Source organism: Narcine bancroftii, chromosome 1 (genome assembly GCF_036971445.1).
Source record: "Narcine bancroftii isolate sNarBan1 chromosome 1, sNarBan1.hap1, whole genome shotgun sequence".
NCBI lineage: Eukaryota > Metazoa > Chordata > Chondrichthyes > Torpediniformes > Narcinidae > Narcine > Narcine bancroftii.
In genome coordinates this window covers 115,073,993-115,093,680 of record NC_091469.1, presented here as the reverse complement: position 1 = coordinate 115,093,680, position 19,688 = coordinate 115,073,993, and the positions used below count along the sequence as shown (strand labels likewise).

Below are 19,688 nucleotides of genomic sequence, written 5' to 3'. Positions count from 1 at the left end.
TAAGAAGAGCACAGATCCTTTTCAAACTTCTCTTGATAGAGAGAGCAATCCTGTATTCACAGGAGGTACAGTTTCTTCCAACAGACTCAAAATGTCTGATTTCTTCAGTAATATCCTTTCTCATAATCATGTGACATGACATAATCACTGATTCAGTTTCATTTCTTCATCTTGGTCCAAAGCTATAGATGGATGATTCCAAATTGTCTGCATAGGTCACTCAAATGGTACTTGCATTTTCAAACAGCTGCCAGCATAATACTGAATGTGCACAAAAATGCTTTTAAGAACCACTCATAGTACTTGCATTTTCAATTAAGACCACTTTAATTTTTCCATAGCTCTGCCTTTTCAAGACATGTTGACTCCAAAAATGACCACACTTCTGAGTGTATGGTGTATCTGCATGTGACCCTGTTCCAAACCCACAATAATATTGCCAAAAATATATATAATTCTATAACTTAACTTTTAATATTAATATTAACATTAACATATCTGTTACAAATTCTGTGGAGTATCTGTATGACAAGTCTGCAAACCTACATTTTCTTGATCTCTACATGCTCTTCACTGTTCACTGCACAGCTAATATTTGATTGTGACTTCAATGACCAAGTGATCATTGGGGGAGCAGAGGTGGAGAGGGTGAGCAAATTTAAATTCTTGGGAGTCACTATCTCAGATTGTCTGGCCTGGACCCAATGGAATCATCTTCCTCAAGAGTTTGTAGAGTTTGATATGACCATGGAAACCTTAGCAAGTTTCTACAGATGTGTGGTGGAAGGTGTGCTGACCAGCTGCATCACAGTGTGATATGGGGACACCAATAGCCCCCTGAATGTAAAGCCCTGCACAAGGTAATGGACACATTCCAGAACATTACAGGCAAAACCCTTGCCACCATCAATAACATCTACAGGTAACGCTGCCATCTAAGAGCAGCAGCAATCATCAAGGATTCACATCACCCAGCACATGCTCTGATTTCATTGTTACCATCAGGAAAGAGGTGTAGGTGCCACAAGACATGCACTCTTAGGTTCAGAAACAGCTGCTCCCCCTCCACCATCAGACTCTACAACAACAAACTCAATCAGGGACTCATTTCAGGACTCTTACTTTTGCATTTTATTGATTTTTTTTCCCCTCTCTCTATTGCACGGTCAGTTTTTTTAAAAACATTTCTTTATTTGTTTACATGTGTACGTTGAGGCAGTTTTTTTTGCACTACCGATAAGTGGTAATTCTGCCTGGCCCGCAGGAAAAAGAATCTCAATGTTGAATGTGATGCCATGTATGTAATGACAATGAAATCTGAAAATCTTTTTTCTGAAGAGGAATGCCAATCCTATCACTGTCATCGCTTCATCAATAATGTCCCAAAAATATTTACTAGTGTTCTGCCTTTGTCCATGATGTCATCTTTTTAATATTTGTGACATGAATTTATCAACAGTTTCCATGCCTTAAGAGTATCTGAGTGCCCTATAAGTACATTAGATGCATAAAGCTTCAACAATGCTGGCATCAATAATAATAGTGTGTATAAGATTGATTTTTCTTTAGCTCAAATACAAATTCTTGAGCAGCATTGCTCTATGCATGTCCAGTTAAAAGGATGGCTGTTCACTTGACTTATTCAGCTATTATCATCCCTGTGTTATTAAAGAGGAATCTTCGTGGTTGTTGTTCATTTCGTGACATGTTTAGATTACATTGCTACATCCCATACATCAGCTGTGGGCATTTGTTGAAGGCACTATAATTGATTGGTAACTTGTAAGGAAATCCTTCCATCTCTGCATCTGTTGGTCATGGGCTAGAAGGGTCATTTCAGAAGTATGTAGTTCAAGAGGTGCAAGGACTGCTTAAAGAAATCTCTTAGTGCCTGCCACATTGACCACCGCCAGTGGGCTGATCTCGCCTCCAACCGTGCATCTTGGCGCCTCACAGTTCGGCGGGCAGCAACCTCCTTTGAAGAAGACCGCAGAGCCCACCTCACTGACAAAAGACAAAGGAGGAAAAACCCAACACCCAACCCCAACCAACCAATTTTCCCTTGCAACCGCTGCAACCGTGCCTGCCTGTCCCGCTTGTCAGTCACCAACAAGCCTGCAGCAGACGTGGACATACCCCTCCATAAATCTTCGTCCACGAAGCCAAGCCAAAGGAAGGAGTTCAATATTATTAGTCTGCTCTGGACAGATCGTTCCTACAGAGTAAGTAAAGATGAAGAGAATGAGCTTTAAACAAGGAATGTAAGGCTATCTATGTACTTTATACAGAGCATTCAGGGACTGTTTGTTCCACTCATATTTCATGCCTACACTTATGCATTCTGTTTCTGTTAGTGAAACCAGACATATTTAGGTATTTTTAAAGAGGTGTTTTCTCCTTCAGTAATGTTCTATTGGGCTTACAACAAAATGAACCAACATGACAGACAGGAAAACCTTTTCCCCCAGGATCTGGTTGGAGGTACACTACTTTCGGTATATCCATCATTTGATTCAGATCATTTTCATTTACTTTTCCTTTGATATTTGTTCCTTTCCCCTTCACATTCCTCTCACCTGCTGGAGTACATCGAGATTCAGATATGGGATATGAGTGGCTTGCATTGAGCATCATGTTCCTTTGGATAATCAAATTTCCTCCCTCATCCCAAAAGTTAATTCATTTCACCTGAATCCACTTTCAACAAAAGTTATTTTTTGTGGTGATAGAATGTAGATTATTGCTTCCTGAATATAGCAGGCCAGATACTCAGTAATGCTCAGTGGGGCCAGATTATCCTTGTCTCTGAACACAATGGACCTAATGCCAAGTAATATTAATCATGAGGCTGTATCATCATTGCCTCTGGTGCTGGATTATCTCTTGCCTCTACTCCTGAAACATGGATGTCTGACATGGGTCAGGGGCCAGTGCCATTTGACATCTTCCTTTATTGCTAGACTTGAATCTACAAGCAGGAACAGGATGCATATCACATTTGGGTCCTCGGGTGTATGCTAATCATGGTTGATATGTTATGTAAATGCAGTGCATTGTAATGGAATGGGGTCATATCTCTAAATAAAGAGGTGGTCTTAACATTTTAATGAATACTTAGTTTTCTTTTGGTAATTAATTATTCATTTTACTGGATACGGGTAAAGCTGCCTAACTTGACTTCAATTGCCCATCCCTATCTGTCGTTCAGAAGGTGGTGGTGAGATACCTTCTTGAACTGATATGGTCCTTATGTTGAGGGACCCCACAAAAGTAATGATTAGTAGAGAGTTCAGAATTTAGAACCAATAATGATGAAGGGCAATTATGGAGATGAACGTGGTGTTCCCGGGCTTGTCCTTCTTGGTGGGAGATTCTGTAAGAATAACCTATCTGAGTAACTGCAATATCATTTATTGATGGCGTGCCTTCGGTCACAAAGAGGTAGAATTAGAGGAACTGAATATTTAGGATATATACACAAGATACATAGAGGGTTACAAGGTAGGAAAGGTTTTTTTTTTGCTAGGAATCTATTACTGTAAGTCAGCACAATATCTGTACTGTGCTGTGGTGTTCAATACCCACTCAGGCTGTTTCATCCTAAATGCTATTGAGTTATTTGATCTGTTTTTAAATGTCTCTATCAGAGATTTAAAAATAACTCGAATGCAGTTGACAGTGGTGAGCTGTCCATGGTCTTGCTCTGTTTTGCAGGAGGGTTTTGGATCCAAATATCAGCTCAGTTTGGCCTCCATATCAAATGTTATGATTATCCAGGGAAGTCACCACTGCTGCTAGAGCAGTTGGTAACAGATCAGCCCACTGATGTATAACATCATTCTTATAAATGTATCTGATGATTTGAACGCTGGCAAAAACTCAATAATTACATATCGACTGGCAAATGTTCAGCATGTGAGCTCTCCAGTGTCCCTCAAACCATTGCATCTAATTTAAATATTGCTAACATTTCAGGTTCCCTCATACAGCTCCCTTCCGTGGAGCGAGGAAAGCTGGCCAAAGTTCGCTTGGGTTCCCTGTCTCTGAAGAAAGAAGGAGAGAGGCAGTGTTTCTTATTCACAAAACACTTCCTTGTCTGCACAAGGAGTTCAGGAGGAAAGCTACATCTATTGAAGGTGACATTCAGTCTCATTAATCCTTTCCCTTACACCTGAAGCCTGTAAGATTTTTCCAAAACTGCTTTGATAGGCACCAATTTTTTTTTCATTTTAAAATTGTGTTTCTGGACCTTACCCTGTTTGCCTCAGATTTTGTAACTTGCTGGAAATCTGTGTTCTCCACTTATTTCTCTGATTGCATTTTAGTTTGCACGCTCAAAGATGAAACTGGATAAGTTTCCAGAGTACATAGTTTGCCTGTGTGTGAAATTGTGTCTACTGAGCACCAGCCAAGTCCTTGGGACTACCATTAATATTGGTCCCCATTTTAAGTGTTGAATAATGATTGTAAATGCTTGCTGATTGGAAGATTTCCAGAAGTAGCAAGTTCTGTTAATAAATAAACGAAAAAGTTGGGAATAGAAAATGCCATTTCATACAGGCACCATGGGATTATCTGGAATACATACTGGACACAGCACTGGGGATGTCAGATAAACAGTTGCCAGAATAATAGTGAACTACCTGGTTCTTTCACAAATTACCTGTCCTGTTTGATTCCTCGTCTTCCTGCTTCACTTTGCCAACAGCCCTCTTTGTTTTGAACAACTCTATCAATTTTTTTCTGCCATGAGGAAGTGATTTCCGATGCTGTTATGCATCCATGAGTAAGTTCATGTCCTTTCAGGAACATTTGATTGGTCTGAGTGTTTGATGCTCCCTTTAAGTCATGTGAGACGTGTTGTGTATGCACTCACACAATTAAGACTCGGAGACGTGATGCTTTCTCATCCTTCACTTCTATTAGACTAACCTGGCTACTGATACACAGGTTTATATATGGAAGGGTGACATCATGCTGTGGGTGTCATGATGTCCAGTAAAGGGCGGGCTCATGCCCATCAAGACGAGTGTTTAATTCAGATGAATTATTACTTTAAACTCAAAACTCAAGCTCATCTCATTAACAGATTATTTTCAGGTTTTGTGCATGGCACAGTTAGTGTAATGCATAGCACAGTGCCATTACAATGCCAGTGACTTGGGTTCAAATCCGGCGTTATTGTAAGGAGTTTAAACATTCTTCTCATGTCTGAGTAGGTTTCCACTTTCCTCCCACATTCCAAAGATGCATGGGGTTAATTGGTAATGTGGATATATTTTGGGTGGTGCAGGCTCATGGGCCAGAAGGGCCTGTTACATTTAGAAATTTCAAAGGGTTTCACAGCATGGAAATGAACCCTTCAGCCCAATTCCTTGGCCAACCAAAATTTCATTCCCACACTTATCCCACCAGCCTGCATTAGGTCCAGAGCCCTTTAAACCAGTGGTTTTCAAACAGACCCCCTAAACTCACATTCCACCTTAAGCAATCCATATGCCATGTGCTCTGTGATTAGTAAGGAATTATAGAAAGGCAAAGGAGGAAAAACCCAACACCCAACCCCAACCAACCAATTTTCCCCTGCAACCACTGCAACCGTGTCTGCCTGTCCCACATCGGACTTGTCAGCCACAAACGAGCCTGCAGCTGACGTGGACATTTACCCCCTCCAATAAATCTTAGTCCACGAAGCCAAGCCAAAGAAGAAAAGAAAAGAAATTTAAAAAAAAATAGGAACGATATCAACACAGTAGTGAGAGTGCTGAGAAGATTTACGAGGATGTTACCTGGGTTTCAGAATCGATATTACAAAGAATGATTGAGCATATTAGGTCTTTATTCTATGGAGTGCAGACGGTTGAGAGGGGATTTGATAGAGGTATTTAAGATTATGAGGGAGATAGATAGAGTTGATGTGGATAGGCTTTTTTCCATTGAGAGTAGGAGAGATTGAAACAAGAGGTCATGAGTTAAGGGGCAAAATTTACAAGTAACATGAGAGGGAACTTCTTTACTCAGAGAGTGGTGGCTGTGTGGAATGAGCTTCTGGGAGAGGTAGTGGCGGCAAGGTCAATTTTGTCATTTGAGGAAAAATTGGATAGGTATATGGATGGGAGGGGAATGGAGGGTTATGGGCAGGGTGTAGGTAGGTGGGACTAGGGAGGGGAGTACTTGGTTTGGTGCAGACTAGAAGGGCCAAAATGGCCTGTTTCTGTGCTGTAATCGTTATATGGTATATGACCATTTATCCTCCTGTACTCCCAAGAATAAAACTACGGCTTGCTCAACCTCTCCCTATCCAGGCCCCAAGTTCTGGGAACATCCTTGTAAATCTTTTCTGCACCCTCTCCAGCTTAACAATATAATTTCGCTAGCATAGTTACCAAAAGTGAACATAATACTCCAAATGGGTTATTGCCAGTGTGACTTTGCAACTTCTATACTCAATACTCCGACTGATGAGGGTCAATGTGCTGAAAGCCTTTTTGACCACCCAATCTACCTGTGACTCCAAGTTCAAGTAGTATGTACCTGTTCTCCTGGATTCGTCTGCTCCACAAATAGAAAATTGCTAACCCTTAGCGTTATGGCAATGAGAAATTTATGGTGGTAGTTCAATTTGTACAGTCATTTTCCCGGCTAGAAGATTCCCCTATGACTCTAATTTCTAATAATATTCCAGCTCTGAATGGTATAGGAGATAAAAAATCAATCTGCACTCTGAAGCTTGGTACATGCTACAGTCAAAGACCAGCAAGTGTGCACATTGCAGTGTTCGCCCAGTACACCACAGTCAAAGACCAGCAACTGTGCACATTGTAGTGTTCGCCCAGTACACAGCCAGAGCCGTCAAAACTTCTGCCTGAGCAAAGGCAGCAGTTCCTGCTGTTTTTACCCTGGGCTCGTGAAAGCCATATTCTACTTAGTCAGCAAACAAAAAGCCATCGATCTCACAGGAGTGTTGTCATTCTTCAGGATGGAAAAAGGATGAGAAAAGACCAGAGGAATGTGTTTTTAATATTTATCAATAAGCCTTGATTTCCTATGGAATACATAGGTACAAGGTTCCACTAAATCCAACAGAAAGAACCAAAAAGATTTCTCCTCATTTGGTATTCTTTTACTTGCTTCAGGCTGGAGGTGTGCTTTCCCTCATAGACTGCACTTTAATAGAAGAACCTGATTCAAGTGAAGATGAGAGTAAGTAACAATATTTACTCATCATGTTACAGAATATTTTGACCTGGATACTGACTCCTAAATATTTCTACTTGCTATAAAAAGTAGAACATGGCAATCATTCTTTTATTTATTAAAAGGTTAAATCAAAATGCTGAACACAAATTTTAAAATTGATTTTCATGACCATATTTGAGTCCCTCAACTTGCTGAGAAATGAGCTTTGCCTTACACCCAATGTCGAATGCATGCCTGATCACCCTAATAAGACACTGGCATACTGTCAAAAAGGGAGATTGGGGAAAATTCTATAGAGCTGTAACTTGCAGCAAATACTCTGGACAGGGCTGTTCTAATTAGTGAGTGAAGTATCGAACCTTAAAATGAACACTGCTTCAAGCAAGCCCCGATAGACAAATGCTTAGAAGAATCAGAGGGGCCAGGAGGAACTTCCTTGTTCTTTTGCAACAAATGGTTAAGGTATGGATTGCACTCCTAGGAGGTTGGTAGACCTCAGATGGGAAATGGATAAATAATTGAGGGTGGGAAAAGTTGTAAAAATATAGGAGAAAATACAAAACTCATTCCATTGTTCTCCAAAAGAGCTGTCATAAACATAGGTTGAATGGCCCCCTCCTGTGGTGAACGTTTCAATTGTTTTATGAGAGGGTTTATTGGAGGTATATCCAAAGAAAAGCAATTGCAATAGATGGTGTCAAGATTTTGGCAAGGATTGAAAGCAGCAAAACTTTCTCCAATTAATTAGAGGAGTGGCACAAGCTAATTAAGCTTTTTTAGAATCATGGATTTATATAGCATGGTAACAAACCTAATTTGTCCATGCCAGCAAAATTGCCTACCTGAGTGAATTGCATTTGCCTACATTTTGGCCCATGCCCTTCCAAACCTTCCCTCTCCATTTACCTGCCTAAAATTATGTTTTTATAATTACTGGCATTTTGTATGTTTGAGTCAGGAGATTTGCTGTCACTGTATACCACAAATTATTTTGATTTTTTTTACTGGTTTATCGTGAATTTCATTTATACCTCTTAGCAAGAAGTTCTAGTCATGTCTTTGGGCATCTAGACTTCAAAATTGTGGTGGAATCCGCAGATGCCCCACCATTCACAGTTGTGCTGTTAGCTCCATCAAGACAAGAAAAAGCTGCATGGACAAGTGACATAAGCCAGGTAAATGTAATTTATATTATCCAAATTACCTGTGGATCCATGTAGACATGCATGTCCAATTTGTCATCTTCAATTCACCAAGGATTATTAAGATAATATTTTTCCATAATTTGGTGTATACTGTTCATGGGAAACTGTTTCCATGTGACAGGACTCTGCCAACAAAGGTGGGAAGGATACTCTTAAATAAATTTTAAAAAAGGTGAACTTTTGTATTGGCCACATTGATTTCTTCTTTGAATTCCAGTATCTTGTTGCTGGCTGTAATTGTAAGCTGTTATTTTGAATAGACAAATGCAGGTTACATCAGGCCATTATATGCCTAGCTATACTTATTGGGATTTGGCAGTGTCACCGGAGTTGACTGAAGATTTAATCTGATGCTTGCTTGGGGATTCTATTGTCTATTCCCCCTCCAACACCCACTGGTAGTTGGATTAGTGGGAACATTTCAGAGCTAGAACAGTAGAAGAATTTCTACTGTGGGCCAGGAGGATTATTCTGGACTCTACATATTTCTCCCCCTTTCTTATTACTGCTAAACTGCCACAATACATAACCTACTCGTCAGAGAAGCACTGCTGCTCATTGGATTCCAGAAGTGGAGTAATAGGTTAGAATCTTCGAAGCCTTGGAACGTTTCCCATCTTCACTCGCCTCAGGCCCACACAACTCAGGCCACAAGGTTAGGTGCAATCTTTAAAGTGTGTTCTGGAAATTTTCTACAACTGCCCCCAACCTCCCCTGAAGCACATGTTGCAAGAATGCTAGAAATTGCAGAAATGGTGCTGTGCATTATAATGGTCTTGTAAAGTTTAAACCCAAATTAGTGCCTTTAATTTCTATGCATTTTAACAGTGAGGTCAATGAGAGGCTGTACAGCAAAGGTTTTCTGAATTCATCATAATTAATGTTATTATAGCTCTGGTATTTTCTTTCCCATTCCTGACTGGATGGCCTAGACCTGTTGCCCTCTACTGATGAGATCAATAAAGTGATCTTGCAGATGAATTGAATAGAGCAACAGAAAAGGATGGCATTTCTTCTGAGACCTACAAAGCTCTAAGCCCAAATGCACCAGGCGTTCCAAGACATCCTGGAAGACATCTGGATCATAGAGGGGATGCCTGATGACTTCTGTGATGCCTTCATCTTGACTCTCTACAAAAAAAGTGAAACAAATCAAATTGCAGAAGCTACAGGAGTATCTCACTGCTATCCATCGTAGGCAAGATTTTCACCCGTATCCTCCTGAACAGACTTGTCACTGTCTCGGAAAGGAATTTCCTGGAGGTGCAGTGTGGCTTTTGGCCAGAATGGAGTACAATGGACATGATATTTGCCATGAGACAAGTTCAGGAGAAGTGCATCGAGCAGAACAAGCCTCTTTACTGTTTTCATTGACCTGAGAAAGGCATTTGATATCGTAAACAGGGAGGCTCTTTGGGTCATCCTGACATGTTGCAGATGCCCAAGGAAATTCATAAAAATGATTTAACTGCTCCATGATGGAATGACAGGACATTCTGCAAGTCCTCTGCAGAGGTGATACATCAGCTTCATTTACCATTTCTGAATATCTATTTATTTATTTATTTTCAAAAATTACTCATAGTGACATTTTAAATATACAATATATTAAACTTTTTCTCACAAACACAACAGACAAAAACAAAACAGACCATCCCTCCCTCCTCCCATACATACTGATCCATTCACTGTCAGAGCCTTTAAACAGATCTTATTTGAAATACCGGAGCTCTGCTAATGCTAGACATATCAGGGCCTCACAGCTTTTGCAAGAGCTTTGAAGGGTGCTCAAGAGACTTCACTAATGGATTGTTGTTTACAAAAGGCAACAGATGAAAGATCTTGTCGGAGCTTCCTTCAGGAGATGTTCTAAAAGGGTCATATGGTTTTGCAAGCAGAGAGAGTCAAACAGGCTTTCTCTCAGAGAGAGAGAGAGAGATAAAGATCACTTCCACAGTGTTACAGGCAGCAGAAATAGCTGCGATTGGAACAGGACAAGCTGGCAAGCCCGTTTGGAAGATGGTCTGGTCAAAGCCCTTGTGGTTCATGCAAGAGGAGAGGACTGGCTGTCTAATGTTTCACTTGGAATAAGGGAAACAAAAAGGAACTGTGATGACCTGAAAGTAAGGGGTTATCATCTTGAGAACCCTGAAGGGGAAAGTTTCGTCAGCAAGACACTGGAGTGGCTGATGGATGTATATCAGTTGTGGTGTCCTGGAACAACAAATCTCTCTCTGAAAACCGTCAAGAACCTTCCTGAGCGGTAACCATTTACTTTTCAAGCACCAAAGCCCGGTGAGCTTTATAAATGTTAAATTCTGTGCACAGTATAAGAATTGCCTGCAACCAGTGAACTTAGAAGAATAAGAAGTGAGATTGGATTGTGAACCAAAGAGTTTTTTTTAAAACGTATACACATATTATTAACTCGTGCGCTTAGAATTAGAAGGGGGTTGTTAGGTTAGTTAAGTCAATAGTGATAAGTTAAAGTCTGATTCTGTTTTCATGTTTAAAGATAATTAAAAGCAACTTTTGTTTAAGTGAACATTTGTCTTGGTGAATATCTATTGCTGCTGTGTTTATGGGTCCTCTGGGCACATTATATACTTTTATACCCTTTTTTAATTCCTTTTTACTACTGTATCTGGGTCCCTATATGGTCAAGGTATGGTTGCCAGACCTTTACAAAAGTTTCACATTTATTCTTTAAGCCATGTAATTTTTTTCCCCATAGGTATACAGCTGTTCATTTCGGCAGTCCATTGTTCTTTAAGTTGAGTGGAGATGGACTTCCAAGTGATCGTGATACATTTTCCCACTACCATCAGTGCTATTTTTTAAATGAGATTTGATATTTGGTTAATTTGTTTACTTCCATTAAATTACCTAATAGCTATAGCTCCGGATTGCCAGTGAAGGCCACTCCTGTTATCCTGGTTAATTCTTCTGCGATTTCATGCCAAATTGACCTCACTTTCACACACGACTGCATTTGCCATTAGTTGTGTACTAGCCCCAGACTTGTTCAATCTGTTCTGTCATGTGCTCTCCAAGGTCTGGAGGAGGGAATGTACAACGGCTCTCTCTTTGACCTTCTCCACTTGAATTCATGGACGAAGTGCCTCTACACAGTTGTCAAGAAACACTTTTTGCTGATGGCTGTGTGCTCTTGGTGCACAAAGGTGATCTGAAGTTAATGCTGAACTAATTCTCAGACATTGCTATACTCTATGGCCTGACCATCAAACTGAACAAGACTGAAATACTCCATCAGTCTATGGCAAACACCAACACCACAGAATCAAAAATCACTGTTGACAACACCCAGCTGACAAATACAGGCAGCTTCAAATACTTGAGGAGGTTGGCTACCAGAGTACTCAATCAGCTCAATGTCCACATCTCCACAAAGCTGAAAGTCTACAGAGCTGCGGTCGTCCCTTCTCTCCTATGTGGATATAAGACCTGGACTCTGTACCAACGTCACGTTAAACAACTGGAGAAATTCCACATGAACACCATCCGTTCCATCCTTGGCATCCTTTGGTGAAACTGTGTCTCCAAACTGGAGGTTTTGGGTCACGCGAAGTCTGCAACCGTTGAGCCCCTGATCATAGATGTGGTGGTTGGGACATGTAATCAGAATGGATGACCACAGTATGCCTTTCCAGCTGCTCTATAGTGAACTGAAGACCAGAAGGAGACTCAAGCTCATCCACACAAGCGTTATGAAGACGCTGTGAACAAAACCCAACACTACTGTGGCATCTAGCCAAGGGAATTAGAAGCTGTGGGTGCTGACAAATCCCATTGGTGAGCCCCCTGTGTTATGAAGCCTTCACCAGTTTCAAAGACAGGCGCTGCCATAAACTGATGGAAAACCATGAATGGCATCACAAAGCTGTGGCCATAGTTATTACAAAAATGGATTTCCAGTGCCCCCATTGCGCTTACTGCAAAGTCGCCTTCATGTCCACAGATGAACGACACAACAACGCATCTTTTTCGAATCGAAGGACGATCAATAAAAAAAATTTAAAACTGACTAGAGGGCAATTAGAAATTGCAAATGCTGGAATCTGGAGCAAAAAACCAACTGTGAAAAGAACTGTGGGGTAAAGGAATTATTACCTGGTGCAATGAGAAGGCTTCTTCTGCAAGCAGTCTGGGAAGTTACCTCTAACCATCAGGCAACTGTAGGAAAAAAGTGCACAATAGCAGAGTATAGTGTTACAATCAAATGATCGATTAGTACCCATCAAGGGGGAGCATGAGAGCATTGGTAGATAGTGTTAGCTATCTACCAACACTCGTAAAGTTCCCCATAGGCAAAGCTCTGGACCCATTGGAAAGGTGACTCCTGTGATCTTAGTCAGGGTGTCACAGAGGTCATACCAGAAGGGTCTCACCTTCATGCAGAGTCAGGTAGTGTGTAAAGAGTGATAAGAAATTTCAGTCATGGAGAAACTGGGATCACTATGATCTAACAGGGGTGTTCACAATTTGGTGGAACTAGGTGGATCACAAATCAATCAGGACCCTGATTGCTGCAGGAAATAAGCGGTCTTTGAACTGATTGGCACACAATTTCACATTGGATACTTCACCACAGTGGGAGGAAGAAGCATGGGTTGTGATGGGTTTGTTGCTCAGGGATCGTTGTCTGAAGAGAGCTCACAAAATTGTTAAAGAGCCCTACCACCCGGTACATAGGACCTTTCAGCTACTCCCATCAGGAAAGAGATACAGAGCCAGAACCACCAGGTGAAAATGGTCTCTTTGCATGGGCAGTGATGCTGCTGTGAATAACTGATAATTGCTCATAGAATCCCTCAGTGAATCAATTTTTAGTTTGACTATTTTGTTTAAAGAAAATACAAAACTCAATTAATATGATAACAAAAATACATTGAACATAAAAATCATAGAAAAACATTCATAAGGTCCAGAAAAAGGAAAGGAGAGTCACTCTTCTCCCAACGCCCCCTCCCCAGATTTAAAAGAAAAGGGGACAGATAGCATGGAATAGAGGGAGATAAAAAGAAAGAAAATAGAAAAGAAAAAGCAACAGGAGCAAGGTTTGACATCTTGGAGTCACTTTATTTTAAAAGTACAGGTATTTCATTTCTAATAAGGAGTATACTAATTGACAAATATAAAAATAAATTATACAGTCTGAGTAGTTAAGTATTCTAAGTAAGGTTGCCGAATTTCAACGAACATACTGTATCTATTCATAAGACTGTAAGTAATCTTAATGGGAATACAACTTTGCTCTTCCATGTTCCAACGATCAATGTGAAGTAGGGAATTGGATTTCCACGTTACCGCTATACATTTCCTGGCTATTGACAATGCAATTTTAATAAATTTAGATTTACTTCCAGAGAAGTTAACTTTTATAACTGCCAAATTCCCAGAAGAAACAATTCTGGGTCTTGAGGGAAGTTCACCCCCAGAATTTTTGTCAACACTTCCCCCAATTCTATTCAAAAGGGACTTAATTTCATACATATCCAGGTCAAAAGTAAAAAGGTACCATCATCTATACCACACCTATCAGAAACTTCTGGTTTATTTTTATATATCTTTGAGGCGTGATATATAATTGGTGCAGAAAATTATAATGAATCAGTCTATATCTAGAGTTAATTAAGGTCATCACACTATCTAAACATAGATCTGACCAGCATTGTAGATTGATTACAATGCCCAAATCTGATTCCCATCTCTCCCTTGATCTAAGAATCTACTATTAATGAACTATGTTTATTTATTGTTATATAAGTACTACATGGGCGGAATCTTGGACTGAGCGGTTGGCACTGAAAAGAGATTGGAAGTGTTCTGACCATCGGTTGAGGATGGAGATCTTGTCGCTGAGGAGGACTTTGCCGTCTGAGCTGCGCAGCGGGCTTTGGACTTGGGGTGAGGGGCCGTACACAGCCTTTAGAGCCTCGTAGAAACCCCTGAAGTCGCCAATGTCCGCTCTGAGCTGGGTTCGTTTGGCGAGGCTAGTCCACCACTCATTTTGGATCTCCCGGAGTTTGCGCTGAAGATGGCTGCATGCGCGACGGAAGGCTTGTTTCTTCTCTGGACAGGACGGCTTTGTAAGGTGAGCCTGGTGGGCAGCTCGCTTCTTTGCCAGCAGCTCCTGGATTTCCTGGCTGTTTTCGTCAAACCAGTCCTTGTTTTTCCTGGAGGAGAAGCCCAGTACCTCTTCAGTGGATTGCAGTATGGTAGTCTTCAACTGATCCCAGAGGGTTTCAGGGGATGGGTCCGTGAGGTGGGTTGCATCGTTGAGCTTTGCTTTGAGGTTTGCCTGGAAGTTTCCTCTCGCTTCGTCTGACTGCAGGTTTCCAACATTGAACCTCTTTCTGGGGTCTTTATTGTTCCTGGGCTTTGGCTTGAAGTGAAGGTTGAGCTTGCAGCGAACCAGCCGGTGGTCAGTGTGGCATTCCGCGCTAGGCATGACCCTGGTGTGGAGCACATCTCGTTTGTCACTTTCTCGCACCAGGATGTAGTCCAGGAGGTGCCAGTGTTTGGATCGGGGATGCATCCAGGTGGTCTTAAGGCTGTCCCTCTGCTGAAAAAGGGTGTTTGTAATGACAAGTCGCTGTTCTGCGCAGAGCTCCAACAGGAGGCGCCCATTGTCGTTGCACTTGCCGACGCCATGCTTGCCCAGGATTCCTGGCCAGGTTTCTGAGTCTTTGCCGACACGAGCGTTGAAGTCGCCCAGGATGACAACCTTGTCGGCTGTAGGGGTGCGTTGGATGAGGTTGCGCAGATCGGTGTAGAACTTGTCCTTTTCTGCTAGTTCCGCCTGGAGGGTTGGAGCATAGACACTGATGAGGGTGATGTGATGCTTGTTTTGAAGGGGGAGTCGCATGGACATGATTCGGTCCGAGAGGCCTGTCGGAAGGTTTTCGAGTTTGGAGGCAATGAAGCTCTTGACCATGAAGCCTACACCAGATAGGCGTCGTTCATCCGAAGGCTTGCCAGACAAGTAGAGTGTGTAGCCCACGCCGCGTTCTTGGAGGCTGCCTACATCTGCCAGGCGGACTTCACTGAGAGCGGCTATGTCGATGTCAAGTCTGAGGAGTTCATGTGCAATGAGGGCAGACCGACGTTCAGGTCGGTGGCTGTCAGCCTTGTCTAGCATGGTTCTGATGTTCCAGCATGCTAGCTTGAGTTTGTGAGCATCTTTTGAGGGGGAGGACGTGGAGGGGGAGGACGTGGAGGGGGAGGACGTGGAGGGGGAGGACGTGGAGGGGGAGGACGTGTAGGGGGAGGACGTGGACCTGTCCTCGGGCCTGCGCAAAGGAGCTTTTAGGTGGAGTGCCCCTAAGGCTAGAGCTGGATGAGGTTCCCACCCTGGATGAGACATATAAGGCAATCGAACAACTGAAAAGTGGCAAAGCAGCAGGTATGGATGGAATCCCCCCAGAAGTCTGGAAGGCTGGTGGCAAAACTCTGCATGCCAAACTGCATGAGTTTTTCAAGCTTTGTTGGGACCAAGGTAAACTGCCTCAGGATCTTCGTGATGCCACCATCATCACCCTGTACAAAAACAAAGGCGAGAAATCAGACTGCTCAAACTACAGGGGAATCACGTTGCTCTCCATTGCAGGCAAAATCTTCGCTAGGATTCTACTAAATAGAATAATACCTAGTGTCGCCGAGAATATTCTCCCAGAATCACAGTGCGGCTTTCGCGCAAACAGAGGAACTACTGACATGGTCTTTGCCCTCAGACAGCTCCAAGAAAAGTGCAGAGAACAAAACAAAGGACTCTACATCACCTTTGTTGACCTCACCAAAGCCTTCGACACCGTGAGCAGGAAAGGGCTTTGGCAAATACTAGAGCGCATCGGATGTCCCCCAAAGTTCCTCAACATGATTATCCAACTGCACGAAAACCAACAAGGTCGGGTCAGATACAGCAATGAGCTCTCTGAACCCTTCTCCATTAACAATGGCGTGAAGCAAGGCTGTGTTCTCGCACCAACCCTCTTTTCAATCTTCTTCAGCATGATGCTGAACCAAGCCATGAAAGACCCCAACAATGAAGACGCTGTTTACATCCGGTACCGCACGGATGGCAGTCTCTTCAATCTGAGGCGCCTGCAAGCTCACACCAAGACACAAGAGAAACTTGTCCGTGAACTACTCTTTGCAGATGATGCCGCTTTAGTTGCCCATTCAGAGCCAGCTCTTCAGCGCTTGACGTCCTGCTTTGCGGAAACTGCCAAAATGTTTGGCCTGGAAGTCAGCCTGAAGAAAACTGAGGTCCTCCATCAGCCAGCTCCCCACCATGACTACCAGCCCCCCCACATGTCCATCGGGCACACAAAACTCAAAACGGTCAACCAGTTTACCTATCTCGGCTGCACCATTTCATCAGATGCAAGGATCGACAATGAGATAGACAACAGACTCGCCAAGGCAAATAGCGCCTTTGGAAGACTACACAAAAGAGTCTGGAAAAACAACCAACTGAAAAACCTCACAAAGATAAGCGTATACAGAGCCGTTGTCATACCCACACTCCTGTTCGGCTCCGAATCATGGGTCCTCTACCGGCACCACCTACGGCTCCGAGAACGCTTCCACCAGCGTTGTCTCTGCTCCATCCTCAACATCCATTGGAGCGCTTACATCCCTAACGTCGAAGTACTCGAGATGGCAGAGGTCGACAGCATCGAGTCCACGCTGCTGAAGATCCAGCTGCGCTGGATGGGTCACGTCTCCAGAATGGAGGACCATCGCCTTCCCAAGATCGTGTTATATGGCGAGCTCTCCACTGGACACCGTGACAGAGGTGCACCAAAGAAAAGGTACAAGGACTGCCTAAAGAAATCTCTTGGTGCCTGCCACATTGACCACCGCCAGTGGGCTGATAACGCCTCAAACCGTGCATCTTGGCGCCTCACAGTTTGGCGGGCAGCAACCTCCTTTGAAGAAGACCGCAGAGCCCACCTCACTGACAAAAGGCAAAGGAGGAAAAACCCAACACCCAACCCCAACCAACCAATTTTCCCCTGCAACCGCTGCAATCGTGTCTGCCTGTCCCGCATCGGACTTGTCAGCCACAAACGAGCCTGCAGCTGACGTGGACTTTTTACCCCCTCCATAAATTTTCGTCCGCGAAGCCAAGCCAAAGAAGTACTACATATAATTGCTTGTAAATACAGATTGTGTGCTGTCATTATATGTGTTTGCATGTTTTTACATTGAGGATCGAAGTGTGCCATTTCATCCAGTTGTATTTTATATTTGTTTGATAACAATAAACTTGAACTTGATAGCTGCCTTTTCTCTGCAGTAGGAGGTGCAGACAGAGTTGATGGAGAGGAGGGAAACACATGATATTCTGAGCTGCATTCACCATCTTCTGTAGCTTCTCCAGAGGTGCACAGGGATTTGGACACTATACCACCCCTCCCCAAAGTCTGCATCTTTTCTTTTTAAATTATTTTTATTGAGTTTAACATAAAAAATGACAATTGCATAGTGATTCATCTGTATACAAGTAAACACACACAGAGGAAAAAGTGAATAAAAAAAAAACTACATTAGTAGTTACTTGTAGTACCTCGAACTATTAATAATAAGAATGTATGCAACCATGTCAGACCTATTTGTTGAACAAAGTCTGTGCCATTGAGAGAGAAGGAGGTTGTTAACTTGGCACCACGCCATTAAACTCTATCTTACCGTTACTTGATACGCAGCCTCTGACTGTGGTTCTGTTAGCAAACTTAAAGATGGACTTGGAATAATATTTGGCTCTATAGTACACATCCCTGAAGGGTGGCGGTATGATTGAGGATATATTACTGCCCATCTTCAGTGATTGCAGTCTGTTAAACAGAAGGTCAAGGGTTAGGATTTGTTAGAATTTCTGATCAAGACATTACATCCAGATTGAGATTGGAGAGGGAAGTTAGACGGGAAGACAAAAGAGACGGGACGGGATGAGGCAGGAGCCAGTAGGTGATCGGTGGGCTGAGGAGGAGTGAGGGATGATGAGCAGGTGGAGGAAGGGAGGAGTGGAATTGGAAAACTGAGGCAGGTGTGTGATGGGTGGAAGCAGACAAGGTGGGGGGTGGGGGGGGAAGGCAGATGGAGCCATGTTTCAGGGAAGTGATGGTGAAGATGGGGTAGGTGCTGGAAGGTGACAACTGGAGACACAAATGCTGCATCTGCTGGAATCTGATGAGTAGGGTTGATGATAATAGGAACCATTAAGGGAAAGGCAAAGGGAAGATGGAACTAGATGGGGAGGGGGATCCAGTAAGTGAAGTGTATGGATGGGAAGTAGATGGAATCAAAAGGTTAATAGGGTGGTGGTTTTTCAGATTTATTGTCAGATCACATACAACCCTGAAATCCTTTTTCTCCTTGGGAAAAGCAGAGTTACCATTTACTGGTAGCGCAAAAAAAAATTTTTTACCCAAAGTACACATGTCAACAAATAAAGAAATGTAAACAAGCTGAATGTGAAATACGGAGAGAATAAAATCAATAAAGTGCACACGTACGAGTCCTTAAATAAGTCTCTGATTGTGTTTGTTGTTGAGGAGTCTGATGGTGGAGGGGGAGCAGTTGATCCTGGTGCGAGTCTTGTGGCACCTATATCTCTTTCCTGATGGTAACAGCAAGAACAGGGCTTGCAGTGGGTGGGGATGATTGCCGCTGCTCTCCAACGATGTTCTCAATGATAGGGAGGGTTTTCCCTGTGATGTCCTGGGTTGCATGATAGGTTTACAAATACAACAAATGCTCTTTCATCTACAGCTCTGTGAGATCTTTTTCCATATCGAAATGCTTTATAAATGCAAGGTGTTGCTTATTGCATTTTAATGGATAATTTTAATAGATTATTGCCTCTTTTCTACTGATGGCTTGGATAAAGCAGTTTCCACAGTGACTACATTCATTTATTAATCCATTTCACTGTTGGTCTTGTGATTGTTTGTTAGCAGTTCACAGTGAATGAGTCTTGATGAAGGATCCTGGTCTAAAACATTGACCTCTCTTTTTCTCCCACTGATACTGCTTTACTAGCTGAGTTCTTTCAGAAAATTGTGTTTTGCTCTAGATTTCAGCACCTGCATTTTATGTAGCCTGTTTCTGGTATTCTCTCAAATGCACAATGTCGATCTGAACTCTCAGCCATATCATGGAGACAGGAAATTCAAAGAACCTAATTGAAATAATCTTTTTTAATGCCCTACAACCCTCAAGTGATGAGACTAACTTCTTTCGCCCCTAGGTTGT

The 19,688-nt window shown here is 42.5% G+C and overlaps 1 protein-coding gene across 3 annotated transcripts in view; it reads left to right on the top strand.

The window, feature by feature from the left end:
* rasgrf2b (Ras protein-specific guanine nucleotide-releasing factor 2b) overlaps positions 1 to 19,688 on the top strand; it is a 243,633-nt gene that overhangs the window by 134,232 nt on the left and 89,713 nt on the right. For all 3 annotated transcript variants that reach the window (XM_069936440.1, XM_069936436.1, XM_069936444.1), the window contains 3 exons: positions 3,976 to 4,136; positions 7,137 to 7,203; positions 8,239 to 8,375. In XM_069936440.1, coding sequence (XP_069792541.1) covers positions 3,976 to 4,136; positions 7,137 to 7,203; positions 8,239 to 8,375 — 365 coding nt within the window. The remainder of the gene's footprint in view (positions 1 to 3,975; positions 4,137 to 7,136; positions 7,204 to 8,238; positions 8,376 to 19,688) is intronic.